Source organism: Pseudophryne corroboree, chromosome 3 (assembly GCF_028390025.1).
Source record: "Pseudophryne corroboree isolate aPseCor3 chromosome 3, aPseCor3.hap2, whole genome shotgun sequence".
Lineage (NCBI taxonomy): Eukaryota > Metazoa > Chordata > Amphibia > Anura > Myobatrachidae > Pseudophryne > Pseudophryne corroboree.
In genome coordinates, this window is record NC_086446.1 from 339197123 (window position 1) to 339219833 (window position 22711).

At 42.7% G+C, this 22711-nt stretch overlaps 1 protein-coding gene across 1 annotated transcript in view; it reads left to right on the plus strand.

The window, feature by feature from the left end:
- Window positions 1-22711, plus strand: part of SKAP1 (src kinase associated phosphoprotein 1) — a 958799-nt gene that overhangs the window by 786592 nt on the left and 149496 nt on the right. The window contains exon 11 of the mRNA XM_063963151.1: window positions 6836-6892. Within this exon, the coding sequence (XP_063819221.1) occupies window positions 6836-6892 (57 nt within the window). The remainder of the gene's footprint in view (window positions 1-6835; window positions 6893-22711) is intronic.

Below are 22711 nucleotides of genomic sequence, written 5' to 3' on the forward strand. Positions count from 1 at the left end.
GCTGCTAATATAGACTGGATGATAATGAGATGTAGTATGTATAAAGAAGAAAGAAAAAAAAACCACGGGTAGGTGGTATACAATTATGGATGGACTGCCGAGTGCCGACACAGAGGTAGCTACAGCCGTGGACTACCGTACTGTGTCTGCTGCTAATATAGACTGGTTGATAATGAGATGTAGTATGTATAAAGAAGAAAGAAAAAAAAACCACGGGTAGGTGGTGGTATACAATTATGGATGGACTGCCGAGTGCCGACACAGAGATAGCTACAGCCGTGGACTACCGTACTGTGTCTGCTGCTAATATAGACTGGATGATAATGAGATGTAGTATGTATAAAGAAGAAAGAAAAAAAAACCACGGGTAGGTGGTGGTATACAATTATGGATGGACTGCCGAGTGCCGACACAGAGATAGCTACAGCCGTGGACTACCGTACTGTACTGTGTCTGCTGCTAATATAGACTGGATGATAATGAGATGTAGTATGTATAAAGAAGAAAGAAAAAAAAACCACGGGTAGGTGGTATACAATTATGGATGGACTGCCGAGTGCCGACACAGAGGTAGCTACAGCCGTGAACTACCGTACTGTGTCTGCTGCTAGTATAGACTGGATGATAAATAATGATATAAAAAATATATATATATCACTACTGCTGCCGGACAGGTATATATTATATAATGACGGACCTGCTGGACACTGTCTGTCAGCAGAATGAGTTTTTTATAGAATAAAAAAACACCACACAAGTCACACGACGAGTGTTTAACTTTTTCAGGCAGACAATCACAATATACTGGTGGTCAGTGTGGTCAGGTCACTGGTCAGTCACACTGGCAGTGGCACTCTGGCAGCAAAAGTGTGCACTGTTTAATATGTACTCCTGGCTCCTGCTATAACCTATAACTGCTCCCCAGTCTCCCCCACAATTAAGCTGTGTGAGCACAGTCAGATAATATACATAGATGATGCAGCACACTGGGCTGAGCACAGAAATGGTATGTGACTGAGTCACTGTGTATCGTTTTTTTCAGGCAGAGAACGGATTATATTAAATAATAATAAAACTGCACTGGTGGTCTCACTGGTCAGTCACTAGTATAACTAACTAACTACTATCAGCAAAATTCTGCACTCTCTGAGTACTCCTCCTAAGCTCCAGTAAATGAAGTGTCTCACTCTCACTCTCCTATCTATTTCTAAACAGAGAGGACGCCAGCCACATCCTCTCCCTATCAATCTCAATGCACGTGTGAAAATGGCGGCGACGCGCGGCTCCTTATATAGAATCCGAGTCTCGCGATAGAATCCGAGCCTCGCGAGAATCCGACAGCGTGATGATGACGTTCGGGCGCGCTTGGGTTAACCGAGCAAGGCGGGAAGATCCGAGTCGCTCGGACCCGTGTAAAAAAACATGAAGTTCGGGCGGGTTCGGATTCAGAGGAACCGAACCCGCTCATCTCTATTTAAAAGATGTTGTATGTATCTTACACGGCCTACTTTACCAAATAAGCACTATATATACAGGCGCGTTGCACGGGTACAAAGATGGGTTTGTGCGACGGATCTGTTCGAATGGGCGATCGCAAGGAGATTGACAGGAAGAAGGCGTTTGTGCGTGTCAACTGACCGTTTTCAGGGAGTGTCTGGAAAAACGCAGTCATGTCCACGCGTTAGCAGGGAGGGTTCCTGGCATCAATTCCGGTCCTGGACAGGCTGATGTGAACGCAGCGGCTGAGTAAGTCCTGCGCTGCACAGAGACTGCACAAAATCTGTTTGTACAGCTCTGCTACACATGCGTTCACACACTTGCACAGCTAAAATACCCTCCCCCCTGTAGGCGGCGCCTATTGGATCGCAGTAGTGTAAAAATCGCTTGCTAGCAACCAGGTCTGAATTAGGCCCAATGTGCGGTCAGGTGAAAGACCGCACACTGCATCCTCTGTGCAGTGTGAGAGAGCCGCCGATGTACTGGCAGAGCCGGCCCTAGCTATAGGCAGACTTGGCAATTGCCTACGCTAGGGGCAGGCTCATCTAACGGTGGTGGTCAGTGGGCACCCGATCGTCGGCGTCGCCGGCGACTCTGCTCTTGCACATCTGAGCAGAGCCACTTGCGATAGCGCCGGAGCGGGTGCGGTGTCAGTTCTCTGATGCGTATTGCGGTGGGCAGTGTGGGTATGCTGGCGTCAGAAGACCAGACGCTCCTGGCTGCCCCTAACAAATATGGCCGCCGATCAGAGCGTGAGCTGCTGCGCACTGATCCGACAGTCTCCACCTCCTCCCGCCCCACTGCAACGCAGCCTTACAAAATGCAAAGGCGGACCAAACACAGCCTCCAGAATTGCTGTACTTTTAAAAAAGTAAGGCATTTTACATTTATTCAACAGTGTCCTGCAAATATACGTGTATGTGTGTGTGTATATATATATATATATATATATATATATACAAGCCAGAGACGGTGACAAAGAATGCTGTCACCCTGAGCTCTGGAAGGTCTAGATCCGGTCTTTGGGTCCATGTATAAACACTAAGCTTGGTGGTGGAATTATCTGCTAGGGGGCACCAACAAAAATCTTGTCTAGGGCATCAATTTGCTTAGGGCCGGCTCTGACTGGAGAAGCAATGTGCTGTCAGGTGTAAGGCCGCACACTGCATCCTCCGTACAGTGCAGTTAGGGACAGAGCAGCGGCAGCCTTTTCATGATACATAATGTGCTCCCAGGCGCCAAGCTGGCTGCACAGCTACTGCAGTCCCATGCTCTTCCTACTCCCATTGTAGCGCCTCCATCCCTGGGACTCCAGGCCCGCTACTCCCAAGAGGCTCCGCCTCCTTCCAATGGTACCGCCTCCTCCTCCCCAGTGGCTCCATCTCCAGGGGCTAACGTTTTAATGCCCCTAATTGTACTTATTATATCTTGATGTTACTTGTGTGACTCTTGTTCATAAAACAATTATATGTCAGACTATTGTACACATGTAAAACCCCTCATAATAACAGCAGAATCCAAACATGACCTCAAAGCGGCACCATTTTTGCATTTTACCCAGGCATTAAATCAGTCCTTTTCTAATGTTATGCTAACTTACAGATATATTTGTGGACATTAAAAAAATGTAAATCTGCTAGCAGAAGTGCACGTTACTGGTACAATAAGAATGTGAGACCTACAGCATATCGGGTATATAAGAGTGATATAACTACTGATATAAACAGTAATATACTGTACGTCTTTTGATGATTGGTCATATCAGTGTGAACAATCGGTAGCCTTGTCTACAGTTTTAATAGACAAATAAAACAATATTTTTCACAGTTCGCCAAGCCCTGTTCATACAGCTTCTCTATGTCATTATTTGCACCACACATACTTCAGCCAGTGAGTGCTTCACCCAAAATAAGCCAGGAAATGACCCAAACAAGTAGCATTACTATCTGCACAACAGGCAAACTCGGGTTTTTCAGAGGCTGGTTTCCCCGCTGCATGGCCAGCGTACAGAGCAAATGACTATCATTTTAGACACTGTTAGGCCACTCTCCAGCCCTTTCTCATCTTATTCAGATACATCGGCAATGTTGCCTGCACTCCTCTTAGGTGCACATAGCTTCCAGTGTCACATGCCTCCTGATAATATATTCATTCCAGCATTAAATGATTAGTACCCATCCTCACCACTTCATAAATTAATACCCCAGCCCTCATTACACTAAGAGCTATCCTTTTCATAATAACCTTCATCCAAATGGATATGCAGAGGCAAACTCATATGCATCTTAAGTGTCACATTATGTCAGCACAGGAGAGAGCGATAGCAGGGGATCAGTGTAATCCATGGTCTATACAATACAGTGGCTGGTCTGAGGGCAGGGGCCTTAGCCCGGAAATGGTAGCCCCCTATGTGTGTGCCTGCACTATACAGGGGCGTTATACTGGCAGATGGGATGCCGGCTGCCAATATCGTTGGCTCGCTGCGATCATCACAGCATCTATTCCCACTCTATGGGTGTCATGGACACCCACGAGTGGGAATAGCCCTGGTGCGCCGGGATTCCATCAGTTCAGCGTTTGTATCCTGAACACTGGGATCCCGACAGTTGGCATTTTAACTACATCCCTTATACAGATCTATGCATGATCTATCACACAACTAATTGTAAAATATACTGGTAAATAGAAGCAATGTCAGGCTAACATAAATTGACTATTACACACGTGTGGAATACAATATATTATTTAGTCATTTTGTGTTAGCGCCTTATGGGCCTTATTCAGGATTGTAGGCAAAGCAAAATAACACACTAATGGGCAAAACCATATTGCACTGCAGGTGGAGCAGATGTAACATGTGCGGAGAGATTTAGATTTGGGTGGGGTGTGTTCAAACTGAAATCTAAATTGAAATAAAAATAAAAGCAGCAAGTATTTACAATGCACAGAAACAATATATCCCACCGGAATCTAAATCTCTCTGCACATATTACATCTGCCCTACCTGCAGTGCAACATGGTTCTGCCCATTAGTGTGCTTTTTTGGTTTGCGAACAAACCTGAATAACCACCTATATTTCTTATATGTTTCAAGCCCGCTTTCTGAAGTACATTAACACCAACTGATATTTTTTGTATATTTGTTTAAGGGGGGAATTCAGTTAGAGGAGATAAAGGGGGGAATTCAGTTGTTTGAAAAGTCGGTTGGGTGCCTGTTTCCTCCTATCTATTAGACTTTTCAAACAACTGAATACCCCCCAAAGTGTTAAGCTTTCGAGTGTTAACTTAATGGACCTATCGCCTGCTAATTAGGTGAAAATGGGGGAAAAAGCCTGTATCATCTTCCCCCCCCCCCCCTCCCCCCCCCCAAAAAAAGGAAAAGAAAATTTAATGTTGAATAACAGCGTAGAAGTGTATTAGCGGGCAAAAGCATTGTGTTTGGGTCCATAAATTGTGTCAATTGGCTGTTATAAATTTTTTTATTAAACAATGAAAAAATTGTAGAAATCAAGTGTTTTCTGCAAATGCTATATTTAAATTAGGGGTGCATAAAAAATTCCTGTAAGTATGTATATGTGTCATTTTAAGCCACTTTAAAAGATCACCTGTAAGTTTCACCTACGATGTTAAAAATACCTGTCTCATATATACAGCACCCCCATGTACCTGTCCCACATATCGTGCCCTATTATTCTGCACTGTGCATGTCATTATTGGCCAAATTAAGAGCATTTAAAATTCTAAGTACCTAATTAACCATTAGGGAGGGTGTTCCACTGGTTCTGGAACAAGTCCTAAAATCTTTCACTCAAAATAGGGATTTTCTAAATCTTTGCACCTGCTCGGGGGTATTTGAAAAATGATTTGCATTAAGTCCTATAGAGAATCAACGCATGTTCGTTAGCTGCTGTGGCTAACTTAATATCCCAAAATTCGTGTATGTCGAAAAAAACAATAACTTTTACAAGCAAAAATAGGTCATTGTGGCTAATTGAATTCCCCCATAAGAGCTTTACTTTCACTCATAAAGAGTTTCACTGATTAAACAAAAAGGACCAAATGCAATTTATAGAAATAGTAAGGCCATTATTGATAATACGCCACTTGCTGTACAGATTACATTAGTAGTCACCAAGGAATTCCGTGCTCTATATAAAACGCTCTGTGGCTTCATGATTTTATGTGGCACACACCATGTTGACTTTTAAGATTCTTATTTTACACAGCAAGTGGTGAGTCATTCTACAGTATATGTATTTATTAATATTCTGAAAAACGATAGATAGATAGATAGATAGATAGATAGATAGATAGATAGATAGATAGATAGATAGTAAAAAGTGTACTTTACAGCTTGTATACTACAGGTCACTTATTTCAAAGTCTGTTTCATTATGCTACATCTATTATCCATCCAAGGATATTGCCTTTCAATGATAGTCGTGAAGCCCTTTGCTAAAGATGTGTCCCTGTCTTCAAGAAATTAGTCCTGGTAGGTGAGTTGTGGTTGTCCAAGTTATGTATCAGTGTGATCCAGTCTTAAAAAGGAAACTATACTGTTGTAAAATGAGGTTTATGCTCCCTTTCATATTCAGTGAACCTGAGGAAAAGAAAGTGGGAGGAACAAAGGAAAATGGGGTGGCAGAAGTTACATTGCTAGGCACCATCACTAATGCCTTGATTAATAAGGACATACAGTATATCATACCTCCCAACTGTCCCGAATTTTGGCGGGACAGTCCCGTTTTCTGGGACTGTTACACCCGTGTCCCTGTGTCCCAAGGTGGGAGACCCTCTCACCTGCGGCAGAACAATGTGAATAGATGTTATGCGCCTGCATCTATTCACCTGGAGAGAGTGACAGGGTGCATGCCAGCAGATCACAGAGCGCTCGGCATGTCCCCCACAGTGACGAAAATGGCGGCATGACCCGCAATTGACACACTTCCACGAAGATACGCACATAATTTCGGATGCACACCTCTATGTTCCTCCTCCCAACTTTTTAAAGTTGGAAGGTATGAGTATATTGACAGACAAACGTTAAACAGAGAAAAAAATATGACTCCATACTTATTTTGCTAAACAAGAAGAAACAAAAAACAGTTTTCAGTAGTGCTCTCTGCTGCATTGTGTCTTTATTAAAGTTTGTTTTGTCCTGTAATGAATTACCATGTGGTATATGCATTGTGATGTCCCTGTAATCAAAATGAAATTACAGTGCTTTCATGTATGATCAGGGTATGAGGATTTACATAAACATGTTTGGTAATGGAACCTTTGCTTTAGGGGCCTGGTGATGTTGCTTGTTTCCTAATTAAGTTACTTTTTCTTACAGATGAGGAAGAGGAGGATTTAACAGAGTTGAAAGCAACAAATGATGGAGTGAAATCAGGTATGGATAAGAAGATCCCAGACATCAAACAGTGTGGCCCATTTATATCTGGAATGCGTATATCACTCCCAGATCGCATTGAATAATAATATTATAGGGAATACATACCTTTTACCGGCAGCCGGGATCCTGGCTGTCATGATCCCGACAGCGGGATCCTGGCCACCAGTATGCCGGCAGTGGTACGAGTGCTAGAAAGACCCTTGCAGGCTCACTGCACTCACCACTCTGCGGGCACGCTTGCCACAGGATCTATTCTCCCTCTATTCTCCCTCATGGACACCCACAGAGGGAGAAAAGCCTGTTGCGCCGGTATTCCGCCAGCGGCATTTCACCGCCTATCGGGATTCTGGCGTCGGCATTGTGGCCGCTGGGATCCCGACATGCCGTCTCGTGATTGTCTCCCTAATATAGGGGCAGATGTATTAAGCTTGGAAAAGGCATAAGGAAGTGATAAACCAGTGATAAGTGCAAGGTGATAAATGCACCAGCCAGTCAGTTCCTAACTGTCAATTTGCATATTGGAGCTGATTAGATGGTGCGTTTATCACCCTGCTCTTATCACTGGTTTATCACTTCCTTATGCCTTCTCCAGGTTAATACAGCTGCCCCATTGTAAGAGATACAAAATAAAGTCTGGTATTAATATTGCAAACAGCTTCTGCTCTCCCCTACTCAAAATTGAAAACAAAATTGTACCTCTATTTCCTGTACAGACAATTGCAGAAAAGATGTGTAATGGGAACAATGTTGAATTAAAATGGGATCACTGCAGTCCTAGTGCTTTCTGTATTCCCTTGTTATCCAAAGCAAAGAGTAGAGGTTTTGTTCTTCACATTTGCTAAGTGGTGTAACACTTTAACCTGTATACCCATATTATCCAGATCCTCAGTTTTCCTTTTTTGCAGTGTCCACATTTATACGAATTTGTAAATTATTAGGTTACTAGTCTCTCTCTCTGGATACATATAACATTGCCCTCTTGACAGATATGTATTGATTCATTTTGAATAATATCATATTCTTAGAAACCAGCAATAGCCTCCAAACTATATTTGGTTACACCCTTTACTTCCTGGAGGATATTTGTATATTGTATGGAACACAGCATTAGACGTCAGGTAGAAAAGCATTTATTTTATTGCATCCCAGTTATTGCAAAGGCTGTAATGATGTGATCGGTATGCAATACCAACGCCTGCATCCCAATGGTCAAGGTAATGACAGGGGTGAGGTAAGTATTCTTCCTAACCCTCCCTTACTGCAGCCTAACCCTAACCTCCCCATTTAGTGTCTAAACCTAATCTTCCCCCATGGCGGTGTCTAACCCTAACTCCCACCTCCCTGCAGCCTAAGCCTAACTCCCCAGGTCGCGCCTAACTCCACCCCCCCCCCCCCTTCTTTCCCTTCCCATAGCCAAAATCTAACCCTCCAGGCTATACTTACCTTTGGGATTCCAGCTGGCAGTATTCTGGCATCAGGATGCTGACCTGGTCGGGATTCCGGCGCCGGTGTTCTAATGGGTGTTGGGATTACAGCGACTGTACTGTATTTCGACTTTCAGGATCCCGACAGCCGGGATCTTGAACGTATACCGTAATTATTGCCTTGTTCTAAGGTTCATCATAGCTCCCTCAATGTTAAAGTGCTTTCTTCTTTGACATGAGCAAAAAAATTTTGTTCACTCTGTTCAGGACAGAAAAGTGTTTCCTGGTCAGGTTGCTGTACACCATGTCCGATCAGGAAGGACCAACAAGAAATAGATGTGACTCCCTACTCCATTGATTATTTATTTATTTTTTTGTTGTTTGTGTGTTCTGCTTCAGTGTAGGAGGTGATTGGTGGTTTGCTGCAGGGGATAGAGTGAAAATGTGTTGCTACAGGCGACAAAGAGGAAGTTTGTTATTACAGCGCTATTGTGGTGAGGATATGTTAAGATGATAGGAAAATATAGCATATAAGACCACTCTCTGCAGTGCTCCAACACTACTGCTTCAGTGCCTCCACAATTACACTAATCTATAGGAGAAACTAATAATTTATATAACCTTAAAGCACCAATGGTAAATTGATAATTAGCTGTGGAAACTCCCAAGAGACAAAGGGGTACATTTACTAAGCAGTGATAAGAGCGGAGAAGTGAGCCAGTGGAGAAAGTTCCACATCAACCAATCAGCAGCTCTGTATCATTTTATAGTATGCAAATTATAGATGTTACTTCAGTGCTGATTGGTTGCCATGGGCAACTTCTCCACTGGCTCACTTCTCTGCTCTTATCACTGCTTAGTAAATGTACCCCTAAAAGTGCTAAATAACATGACATATTGTCATACTTCCAGATTTCAATTTACCTTCTTCTAGTCTGATGAAATTCTCTGGGGTATATTTACTAAAGTGTGAATTTTAAAAAACGGAGATGTTGCCTATAGCAACCTAGGATCAAATAAGCCCTGTTGTATATGTTCATAAATATCTCAGCATATTTTGTCATTGAAAAAAGACCGATGGACTTGAGTATGGACACCATACACAAGGAGCTCCATTGCTGATAGCTGTCTGTAGTTGCCTTCTCACACACTGGAACCCAGTGGAGTCACAGTGATGCTCCTGGTCTTAGATTCAAGTATATCCCACTGGCTGCCCGGTACCTGTGGAAGACAAGTCCGACAGCCAATACTGGTCCTACACACACCAGAGGGGAAACCATATCCCAAGTCTATCTCCCAATGCCAATAGCATGGTGGGGAAGGTTGGGCAGTGCGAAGGTGAAAGTGAGCAGACAATTGTCAAAGTGACAGAACTACAGAAAATTTCCATCATGTACTGTATAAGGTTTTTATATACGAGGTACAGAACAGTGGGAAGTGTACTCAGGTGGGGAGCAGACTGAAGTGTGGATACAGTGGGGGTGGTCAGGATGATGTGAGGATGTAGTGCCACCATCACAACAGCATATCCATTATCTGTGAAATTCCATATACACCACAGTTAAAGCAGTGAACAGAGATTAGGGAGGGGGAACAGAGAGAAAGGTGGCGAGAGCAACAGGAATTGGAGGAAAGGGAGAGAGATGGGCGGGGAAGGGTGCAAGAGAGAGGGGTGTGGAGAGACATGGGAAAGAGGGGAGCAATGCTGGGCGCAGCACTTGGTGAATGATGGGTCCAAAAAATAGTTTCAATTGATATCTTAATTGATCTAACCATTGTGTGAACCCCATGTTTGGTTTACTGTAATCTAAAGGGTCTCTTAAAAAGGTATAATGGATAGAGGTCACTCTACATTTGAGTATGGGACTAGATTATTCCAATTGATGGGTGAAAAAGAAAGTGCCAAATACTCGCATAATGTTTAAAAGGAGAATGTGTGGTTTTTGCGCTATCTCCTGTTGTGATAGGGTGAAATCACTGTGTAGGTGAATCAAGATGAGTTCACAGTTTGTAGTTCCAAGAAAATGCCCAAAAAAACGTAATTTCCCTTATTCTTTCTGTTGAGTCATCGGTTCTCCAAATCCTGAACAGCATCTGTCTGGACAGCGACCCATCTTTGGATTCTGAAGGGATTCTCATACCAGGGATTCACCACAGACATTTTATACACGAGACTTGGTGTGATATATACACCTTATTCTAAGGTACGCTGCCAGCCATATGTTTTAATACCTTTGTTCTTATTAAAATTGAGTTACACTATTGCGGTTTCTCCTATCTCTTCTTTTTATACATTGGAGATGAAGAATTAATATCCCTCTGAACCAAAATTGAAGAAGGATTTGGAGAACCGATGACTCAACAGAAAGAATAAGGGAAATTACGTTTTTTTGGGCATTTTCTTGGAACTACAAACTGTGAACTCATCTTGATTCACCTACACAGTGATTTCACCCTATCACAACAGGAGATAGCGCAAAAACCACACATTCTCCTTTTAAACTATATTTTGGTCCTACAGGTGGGCTTAGAGGTTTTTGCAGCTCTCCGTTTGAAGCACCAAATTTACACCTGTTTTTTGTACTCGCATAATGTTGGGCCATATACTGTAGAATGGGAAAAGGAACATATTCTTCACTAGCCTCTGTGAATGTAAAAGACCTTTTGGTGACCTTATTTAAGAATTGTGCTTCCAGTGCACAACCATCCTACCTCACTGTGTAAATGGTTAGGCTGCAATGCTAGCCTGAAAAGCTAAATTACCCAACAAGGGAAGATGAAATGAGGAGTAATGGTAGAATTTGTAATTGTGTCTTTGTATATGCTGCAACTGTGAAATGGACATTAAAAATGGATTATCAACCATATGTAGTCTCAGTCATGAATATAAAGAAATGTAGATAATCTCATTTTTGTTAGAAACCCTGTTCAAGAGGGGTATTTTTATGAATCGAGTTCTGTAGATTAAACAATTGCACCATCTGGTTATATAAAGCCACATTTAACATAATATCGCCACTATTGGTTTTGGATTTCAGGATTTGGTAAGATTTAGCCACTTTTGGGGTTCTTTAAGACACCAACGAAATGCAAACACTGCATTCTAGATTCTGTTGAACAGCATGGCAATATTTCAGTTATACCAGTTATACAAGTGAGTTATATTTTTAGCTAAATGAATACCTAAGTAAAGAATATATTTCGGCACCCAGGTGAACCTACTATTCCTGGCCTAAGGGGTGCCGGTATGGCCTTGACAGAGCTAAAGCACAAATGATTTTTCAAAATTAACCTGAAAGCCAGATACCCTGTACTTCAGTTTTAACATCAGTTTTACTCATTGATGGAGTAAGGGAGAAGGATCCGAAATATAGATTAAGATGTTTTCAGCAAAGGCAGACATATTATTCACCCTTTTGTTGCCAATCAGTATGCCCTGGAAAACCGACCAATTCTGGAGACTACATAGTATAGGTGCAGCTAAATGGAAGAGGGAAAGGGAAAGCAAGCACCCTTATAGTATGTGTGAGTTTCATCTACAGCTTGCAAGCAAAAGTCACTGTTGTCGCATTTGGTCTATGGTTGTAATCCAGTGGTATTGTCTGAGTAGGGAATCAAATTAAGTTGTTCTAATTTTTTTTATTTGCGATTCTGTAGAATAACACCAAGATACTTAAAATGGCTTTTGTTACGTGAATAACAAAGATGTGTGGCGAAAAACAGTACAATGCATATATTATACCAAAATATTCAACATGTACGATACAGAATATCTAGATCAGACCAACACATATGGTATACAAAAAATATTCAACATGTGCAGTACAGTTGCTCTAATTTTTAATAATTCAAATGAATGATAATAGAGGACATTTTCCTGGCTGTTTAACCACAATAGGGCAATTTTCTTTGCTCAGAGGGAAGAGGGGTAATGTACATTGCAATTTGTTTTATTGTAAGAGGGAAGCCCTGTTTACTATTCATTAATTTGGATTTACCTAATTTGTGTGGTTACATTTTTTAAAACCAATATCTTGCTAGGAGGTTAGAACACTAGTTTGTCCATAACCTAGACTACCCCAGAATGAATGAGCAGTGACAACAACAACTAATGATCAGCAGCCACACTGTATAATATATATTACCATATCATATCAGGAGAAAGAAGATAAGCATTTGTTTATCATATGTGAGTAGTAGTACAGAGCCCACCATGGTCGCAATATGGCCAAAAATGTGTAATAGGAAGAGAAGCGTTATATGTGAGTGTGGACATTGTGCAGTAATAATGCTAAGTAGCGGGGGCAAAAAATCCAAAAATCATTTGGAAATTTGAGCAGTTCACAGCGGGTTCAGTGAACCGGGATTGGAGCTGATGGGGTGAAGAAATAATATTCCCTACATCCAAGCAAATGACAAATACACGTGTAACAAAGAGACATTAAAAAGGAGAATACGGGACTGCTATGCTCCAAGTATAATGCAGCCATTTAGGTATCGGCAAGAGCATACAATTCTTTGTTATAAAAGAAAATGCTAGAAAATAGCTATGTAGAAAAAAACAAAAATAAAACGATCTAATCACAGTATACTAAAGCTAAGATAATTCAAAAGCAAGTGGCAGTCTCTTAAAGAACCATGTGTGGCAGTCTCTTTTCACAAATGTAAAAGACTCCTCTGGTGCGGCCGGAAAGAACAGCGGTTATCATGACTGTTGTCCCTGGGAGCTCCCCGTAGTACACAGCCGGGATATTTTCACTAAAAATTATATCCATCAAGATACGGACTGTAATAATCATGGTATTGCCATGATGATTATTAGATAGGCCCCATAATGTTCAGCTTGTAGGATATAATTATTTATAATTTATTTATTGAAAGTCAATTATATACCAGGTACATATTACGCAGAGATTTACAGAGAATACAGTATTTAATCATTCACATCAGTCCCTGCACCAGTAGAAATTTTGAATCTATATTCCCTACCACGGGTTCAGTATGGTATGCCGGCGGTCGGGCTCCCGGCGACCAGCATACCGGTGCCGGGAGCCCGACCGCCGGCTTACCGACAGTGTGGCGAGCGCAAATGAGCCCCTTGCGGGCTCGCTGCGCTCGCCACGCTACGGGCACGGTGGCTACGCGCGCCACGCTATTTTATTCTCCCTCCAGGGGGCTCGTGGACTCCCACGAGGGAGAATAAGTGTCGGTATGCCGGCTGTCGGGATTCCGGCGCCGGTATACTGTGCGCCGGGATCCTGTCAGTCGGCATACTGAAGATCACCCCCTACCACATTTACAATTAGATATATTTATTTGTTTCCTTTATAAATGACTTCATGTTTAGATATAATTTGAACATAACATAACTATAGTAGTATAGTGTTTCTTTGAAGAGTTATCAGAGAATTGATAGTTTAATGCCATTCCATATTGAATTTCAGTGTTACATAATAAGGGTAAGTGAATGGATTTATAGGCATTCAGTTTTTATTTATGCCATAAAGATGCTACAGTCTCTTTGTGCACAGAATACATGCAGTCGGACTGGAGGGCCAACTGGGGAAATGCAGTGGTAAGGGCCCCCGTTTACAGGTGTGGTGTGCAATCAGAGGAGGGGTGGGTGGCCAGCCGCAACAAAGGCTTTGGTAACCATTAGAGAATATATGGTCTGGGCCCCATTATAAATAAATATATATATATATATATATATTAAATACTGCTAGTGCGCGCATGATAATTTACCAGATTAATAACAGCAATGTACTGTAGAAAATACACCATAGTCCTCTAAGTTATAATATAACATATGTATAATGTATAATTCAAGTGCATAGTCTGAAACCTGATCTCTAGAGGAGGGAGTGGGTCCTCGGGCAGTGGGGCCCATCTGGAGTTTCCCAGTGGGCCAGTCCAACCCTGAATACATGGGTAAGATGTGCTAGGGGATTTCCTGGTCTTTTCGGATGGCGTTTATGAGAAAATTTGGCATAATTGTGTTGGCCATGGAGCCAGTCTCTTAGTTATCGTCCTCATCATAATTGGCTGTATTCGGGAGGTTGATCTCCCTTTATTGGATTTTGTCTTTTACTGTACCAATTCAAATAAAACTGTGGAGTAAATAATTAATGAGCACTGTGTTTTTGTGTGTGTAAACTAATCATAGGCCATGAAGATAGATTAATTTAGGGATTAAAATAATTGTAATATGTTTTTATATATATATATATATATATATTTTTTTTTTTTTTATTTTTTTTTATATACCTGTATTTCAAGCTGAAAGCACATTTACAGGCATACGCTCGGTTAGATGCATCTCAGGATGTGTCTAGCTGTTTCAGAGTGTATACTTTTGCCCCATTGATCGCAGTATTAGTAGTAGATGTGAAAACCAGGTTACTCTTTTAAGTTCTTTTAAGTGTTATATTACCAAAAGAGAATAGTGGCTGGACAGTGTTATTGGTAAATGAAAAATTAGATATTCTACATAAAATGTAGTTACATACAAATAGAAAACACAAATACAAAATACACATTACATTTATACAGCTGTTGTCTTCCCTTAAAAAGGAAATGGGAATCTTCTTTCTTGCATTAGTCCAAATGGAAATGTCAATTAAGTAATGTGATTAGATGACCGGTTTACATGCAATCAGATGGAAAAAAATTAGTGCACAATCAGCCAATCCGAAGAAGGTCTTTAGTGCTGCTGAGACTGTAGTTATGATTGCGTAACATTGCCCAGCACTCCAACGCCCACAGTAGATATACCTCCTGACAGGCTAATCTGTGTCTGAGTCCAAGTCTACTTGAGTCACAATTATGTGAATAAATCCTTACTATACTCAGCCTACACCTGTCCACCTTTTCCCTCCCCTTAATGCATGTCCAGGCTCAAGTACTTGTATGTGTAAGTTGTACCAGAAGCTGGATATGTACTTTTTTGTGCTGTAAGAAAATTTGTATCTGATGCAAAAAAAAAATAAATCCAAGTCCAACTCTTCATGAACACCAGTGTATGCTATGTTGCATGTAATTTATTGCCTTAATGTTGTTTAGGTTGTTGAGATAAATTATGGACTCAGCTGGTACACTCTTGTAAGTAATAGCATTTTACGTCTATTTCATTGGAATATCCTTGATCCAGGTGGCATATTTGTGCTGTCCTTTTAGAGAAATTGGCAGTTCATTATTATTCTTTCTTTATAGTGAGTTGAGTGTTACGTACTGCTGTACATTTAGAGCAGGCATGTCCAAACTGCGGCCCTCAAGCTGTTGAGAAACTACACATCCCAGCATGCCCTGACACAGCTTTAGCATTCTCTGACAGCAAAACTGTGTCAGGGCATGCTATGATATGTAGTTTCACAACAGCTGGAGGGCCGCAGTTTGAACTTGCCTGATTTAGAGGATCATAGTACAAATTATTACTTATAATGACATTAAGATAATGATTACCCGACTTAAGGGCCCAAACACTAGAGCAATTATGCCCGATTTCAGCCCAATTCGGGCCGATATATTGGGTGAAATCGGGCATTTTGGCTGTGTATCCGATGCAATCCGATGCGCGGCCCTGCGAGCGTCGGATCGTATCCTCCAGATCGTTAGTGCTGCACTCGTGATATGTCGGTTCCCGCAGGCATGGCTGGGATCGCATACGATATATCGCATGCAAAATGTACGGAATCGTATGGAACCACTCCCGGGAAGCTCCCTGCAGAGTTCAAGGGAAATCGCCCCGACTTCAGCCTCTAGACATATCGTTCTAGTGTATGGGGCCCTTAAATGAACTTGCGATCTAAAGCTGGTTACACACTACACAATGTGTGTCCCAGCTGATGTAGCGACCCGATGTGCCGATACATCGAGCTGCCATACACACTGCACAATATATTGTGGGATAGTAGTCCCTTCTGATGTGCAGCAGATCAGATGGAACGACTGCCGAGTGTGCACAATCGCTGTTACACACTATGCAAAATGTATGATATACAGGTTGAGTATCCCATATCCAAATATCCGAAATACGGAATATTCCGAAATACGGACTTTTTTGAGCGAGAGTGAGATAGTGAAACTTTTGTTTTCTGATGGCTCAATGTACAAACTTTCTTTAATACACACAGTTATTAAAAATATTGTATTAAATGGCCTTCAGGCTGTGTGTATAAGGTGTATATGAAACATAAATGAATTGTGTGAATGTAGACACACTTTGTTTAATGCACAAAGTTATAAAAAATATTGGCTAAAATGACCTTCAGGCTGTGTGTATAAGGTGCATATAAAACATAAATGCATTCTGTGCTTAGATTTAGGTCCCATCACCATGATATCTCATTATGGTATGCAATTATTCCAAAATACGGAAAAATCCGATATCCAAAATACCTCTGGTCCCAAGCATTTTGGATAAGGGATACTCAACCTGTATTGCTTAGTGTGTACCCAGCTTAAGAGGTGTGACAGATAGTTGATACATAAGGTAGCAAAAGTAACAAATTTAGATTTTGATGAGGCTACGCGTGTGCAATCATAATTATATTTCACCATTTACCGATGGTTATTCATAGCTAAAAGTAACTGTGTGCAAGGATTATTTATTTCACGTATTTCTTGCTGCTCATCACAAAGTCATGACACATTTTACATGTTTTCTGAAGTTACTGCTGCTGTGAAGGAGACCACAGAGATCATCAAATGATAAACAAATATGGTAATATCTGTATCCGGTCTATAGATCTACACTAAAAAAGGTCTACAGTCAATAGGTTGACCACTAATGATCAACAGGGTCAAAAGGTCGACACATGGTTTTACATTATTACAACTTTTGCTGCACTTACTATCCATGTCACAAACTATTCAGTAACCTTGTAGCGAGCGAATCGGAGCGGGACGCATTTAAAAAAATTGGAGTAAATAAAAAAACAACACAAAACAACACCCAAAAAATGTTTGTGTGTCGAGTTTTTGACCCTGTCTCCTTTTGATTGTTGACCTTTTGACCCTGTCGACCCTGTTTGTGTGGTGACCACGTCTCTTAGCTCAGCTGATTTGTCTGCCTTTGTGCAGATCCCATGCTTCCGATTTCTTTATATGGGTAACCTTCACTGATCCGACTGAGTGGACATCCTCTGCCTTTTGGACAATCTGTGCCTGACGGTGTTCATTCCTTTTTGTAACCCCGACTTTACATTATATTTCTGTATTCTGCTTTAATACATATTGTTTATCTGCTAGTAGACTATGGGGGTCATTCCGACCCGATTGCAAGCTGCTCTTCATCACAGCCGTGAGATCGGGTCGGAACTGCTCATGTGCTGCAGCCGCATTGCGCATGCGCGTCATTGCCCGTTGATGGCAGCAACGCCGCTAGCGAAGAAAGCGATTGCAGCGGCGGCCGTAAGAAGATTGACAGAAGGAAGGCGTTTCAGGGCGTCAACTCACTGTTTTCTGGGCGTGAAGATCCGAACGCAGGCGTTTCGATGCGTTTGGAGGGCTGATGTCTGACGTCAATTCCGGGACCTGTTTTACACGCAACTTTTTTTGCATAGCAGGGCTGCACAAGCGATCGCAGCCTTGCTATACAAAAAAAGCCCTCCCCCATAGGTGGCGTCTAGTTGATCGTACGGGCTGCAAAAAGTTGCAGCGTGCGATCAACTCGGAATGACCCCCTATATTTCTATACCTGTGTTGACCACTGCTGTGTCTATTTAAAATTGCTGCATATGTGTGTTTACTTTTCTGCTCCTGCTGTGGATCTTTTGCTGGATGTCCAGCCTTTGTCCTCTCAGGAGGCCCAATTACATAAACAGCTGGATGATATTTGGGTTTCTCTAAATGCTATATTGTCATATCTATGCTCTGTCACGCAGTAGGTCACTGCCTTTCAACAGGGTACGATTGTTCCTGACAGTCTGCCACTTTCATTGCTGCTTATTCCTCATTCTCACTGTTTGGTGGATGATTTTTTGTCCAATAATTTGACTGTCCTGGGAACTTGTGACCCACAACTTCCTGCTGACCTCTTCAATGTGTCTAGGTCCAGAGAAAAATTCCCTTTACCCTATTTAATTGACAATCATTTTGTATTTGTTCCTTTACACCTTGGATAAAGTAAAGACTATCTCCCTGGCCGCGCATTTACCTTGCCTTCTGCCCAGTGTGCCTAAACTAGCTCTCCTCTTTTCATAGACATGGTGTGGGGTGATATAGAACTCTGTCAGACAGACCAATACTACTGGCTAATATTCTGACTATTGCTTCCTAGACCCCAATATGTAATACACAATAATTTTATTGTGGTATTTTGACCTCTAGTGTTCAATAATAGTTGCTGTTACATGTATGGTATGTTGACTTACAGTTGATATCTCTCTTAATTGTTATGTTTTTCTCTTCTCTTTGTCACCCCTGTTGTCCCACTCTTTCCTTTTTCCTCCATACTTCTTTTTATTAACTTTCCATTCCTCCCCTCCTTAAGAAGAATTCAATTAGGAGCGAGGTTTAGCAGTTTTGGATTACCTCGGTTATGCGTTGCCCTGATACCCACTGTATCCAATTAAAAAAAAAAAATTGGTTGCCGAGTTTTAAAAAAAAAATACTCACTCATCCGGAGGTCTCCGCTGCTACTGGTGGTCCCCCCTCCATCTTCCGACTGTGAAGGGGGCTGTTGGTAGGCACAAGGGCTGCTGGGAGAAGTAGTTCACACACACACCAGGGGTCACACACACAGGGATGTGTGGTGAGGTAAATGGCTCATGTGGCACTGGCTAGAACCAGAGCCAGATTTACACACAATGTATGAGCCAAAGGGTGCATGTGGGCAATTATGCAAAGGTGCAGTAGTATAAACTCCTGGAAATTTGGTGAGTTTTGATCAGAGATGTACGGAACAGACAGGCAAGGAAGGCAATGCCTCACCTGGCATAGACTTTTTACTCCAGAGTTTTGACTATAAAAATGATTAGAATAATTTAAAAAAGATATTTCTAGTATATTCTTTGTATTTTTCATATACTTTGTATAGTCAAAACTCTGGCTCAAACAATAGTATGATAGGAAAGACTCACCTCACCTCACCGCATGTCACTGCGCACACACACACACACAAACACACACACACACACACTCACATACTCACCGCTGCTGCAGAATACCTGGCTCCCAACGTTGGATGTAGTAGACACCGCTTTGGAAGGTGATTATTTACAAAGACGGTATACTATTAGCTGCGGTGAGTTACCGCAGATAAAGGATTCCCACAGGGCTATCCTATTAGCCCCACAAGCCAGTACTTATCGGGGATTTCCGGATAACCAGCTCCAGGAGACCCGTTATCGGACACAAACACATGGGGCTGTGATGTCATCACGGATCCCATGTGTTATCGTACGATAATGGGCTGCAATTGGATAGCCCAATAGCGTTATCAGGCTAAAATGACAGTTATTACAGGATACCGCCCTAATTAAGCTAATTGAAAACTTTCAATTGCTTAATTAGTCATTAGGGAGGTGTCACCGGGGTGCCAGAGGAAGTCCTTTTGATTTTTTTTTTAAGTAATGATTTTAGGAAAAATCAGACTTGCTCTGGAGGTGCGAGAAAAGAGACGCAGTGATTTCTATAGAATTCACTGCGTCCCATTTTCAGTCCCCTAATTGAAAAGCAAACCTCCATTGCAGGTTTTTTTTTTTTATTTCCCGCCTGCAATTGAATCCCCCTCAAGTGTTTCCTTACCTGACAATTTTACATTCTGCTTGTAATCTTTATCTATGTGTTCCACTGTATTATTCCCCAATTAACTCTAATTTTTTTTTCTTCTATCCTTTGTTGACTTTTTTGTTTTATTTTCTCTAACGTCCTAAGTAGATGCTGGGACTCCGTAAGGACCATGGGGAATAGCGGCTCCGCAGGAGACTGGGCACAACTATAAAGAAAGCTTTAGGTCTAACTGGTGTGCACTGGCTCCTCCCACTATGACCCTCCTCCAGACTTCAGTTAGAATCTTGTGCCCGGCTGAGCTGGATGCACACTAGGGGCTCTCCTGAGCTCCTAGAAAGAAAGTATATTTAGGTTTTTTATTTTACAGTGAGATCTGCTGGCAACAGACTCACTGCAGCGAGGGACTAAGGGGAGAAGAAGCGAACCTACCTAACAGGTGGTAGTTTGGGCTTCTTAGGCTACTGGACACCATTAGCTCCAGAGGGATCGACCGCAGGACCCGACCTTGGTGTTCGTTCCCGGAGCCGCGCCGCCGTCCCCCTTACTGAGCCAGAAGCACGAAGAGATCCAGAAAATCGGCGGCAGAAGACTAAGGTCTTCACCAAAGTAGCGCACAGCACTGCAGCTGTGCGCCATTGCTCCTCATGTACACCTCACACTCCGGTCACTGATGGGTGCAGGGCGCTGGGGGGGGGGGCGCCCTGAGGGCAATATATGACACCTTGGCTGGCAAATCTACATCATATATAGTCCTAGAGGCTATATAGATGTAAAATTACCCCTGCCAGTATTCCAGAAAAAGCGGGAGAAAGTCAGCCGAAAAAGGGGCGGGGCCATCTCCGTCAGCACACTGGCGCCATTTTTCCCTCACAGCTCCGCTGGAAGGAAGCTCCCTGGCTCTCCCCTGCAGTCTGAACACTACAGAAGGGTAAAAAAGAGAGGGGGGGCACTAAATTTAGGCGCAGTATAGATATATATATATGATATATAAAAAAGCAGCTATAAGGGAAAACACTCATTATAGTGGGATCCCTGTGTTATATAGCGCTCTGGTGTGTGCTGGCATACTCTCTCTCTGTCTCCCCAAAGGGCTTTGTGGGGTCCTGTCCTCTGTCAGAGCATTCCCTGTGTGTTTGCGGTGTGTCGGTACGGCTGTGTCGACATGTTTGATGAGGAGGCTTATGTGGAGGCGGAGCAAATGCCTGTAAACGTGATGTCACTCCCTGCGGGGTCGACACCTGAGTGGATGGTGCTGTGGAAGGAATTACGCGACAGTGTCGACTCCTTGCATAAAAGGTTTGACGACATACCTAATGTGGGACAGCCAGCTTCCCAGCCTGTGCCTGCCCAGGCGTCTCAAAAGTAATCAGGGGCTCTAAAACGCCCGCTACCTCAGATGACAGACACAGATGTCGACACGGATACTGACTCCAGTGTCGACGACGATGAGACTAATGTAACTTCCAGTAGGGCCACACGTTACATGATTGAGGCAATGAAAAATGTGTTGCACATTTCTGATGTTACCCCCGGTACCACAAAAAACGGTATTATGTTTGGAGAGAAAAAACTACCAGTAGCTTTTCCTCCATCTGAAGAGTTAAATGAAGTGTGTGAAGAAGCGTGGGCTTCCCCTGATAAAAAGCTGGTAATTTCTAAGAGGTTACTAATGGCGTACCCTTTCCCGCCAGAGGATAGGGCACGCTGGGAAACATCCCCTAGGGTGGATAAAGCGTTCACACGCTTGTCAAAGAAGGTGGCACTACCGTCTCCTGATACGGCCGCCCTGAAGGAATCTGCTGATAGAAAGCAGGAGGCTATCCTGAAATCTATATATACACACACAGGTGTTATACTGAGACCAGCTATTGCTTCAGCCTGGATGTGCAGTGCTGCTGCTGCGTGGTCAGATTCCCTGTCAGAAAATATAGATACCCTAGACAGGGACACTATATTGCTAAACGTAGAACATATAAAAGACGCACTTTAATACATGAGGGATGCACAGAGGGATATTTGCCGGCTGGCATCCAAAATTAGTGCAATGTCCATTTCTGCCAGGAGAGGGTTATGGACTCGGCAGTGGACAGGAGATGCAGATTCCAAACGACATATGGAAGTTCTGCCTTATAAGGGTGAGGAATTGTTCGGGGATGGTCTCTCGGACCTCGTATCCACAGCAACAGCTGGGAAGTCTACATTTTTACCCCATGTTCCCTCACAACCAAAGAAAGCACCGTATTATCAGGTACAGTCCTTTCGGCCCAATAGGGACAAGCGGGTTAAAGGCGCGTCCTTTCTGCCCAGAGGCAGAGGTAGGGGAAAGAAGCTGCAGCATACAGCCAGTTCCCAGGAGCAAAAGTCCTCCCCCGCTTCCTCTAAGTCCACAGCATGACGCTGGGGCTCCACAGGCGGAGCCAGGTGCGGTGGGGGCCCTTCTCAAATTTTTCAGCAATCAGTGGGCTCGCTCACGGGTGGATCCCTGGATCCTTCAAGTAGTATCTCAGGGGTACAAGCTGGAATTCGAGACGTCTCCCCCCCGCCGTTTCCTCAAATCTGCCTTGCCAACCACTCCCTCAGGCAGGGAGGCAGTGTTACAGGCAATTCACAAGCTGTATTCACAACAAGTGATAGTAAAGGTGCCCCTACTTCAACAAGG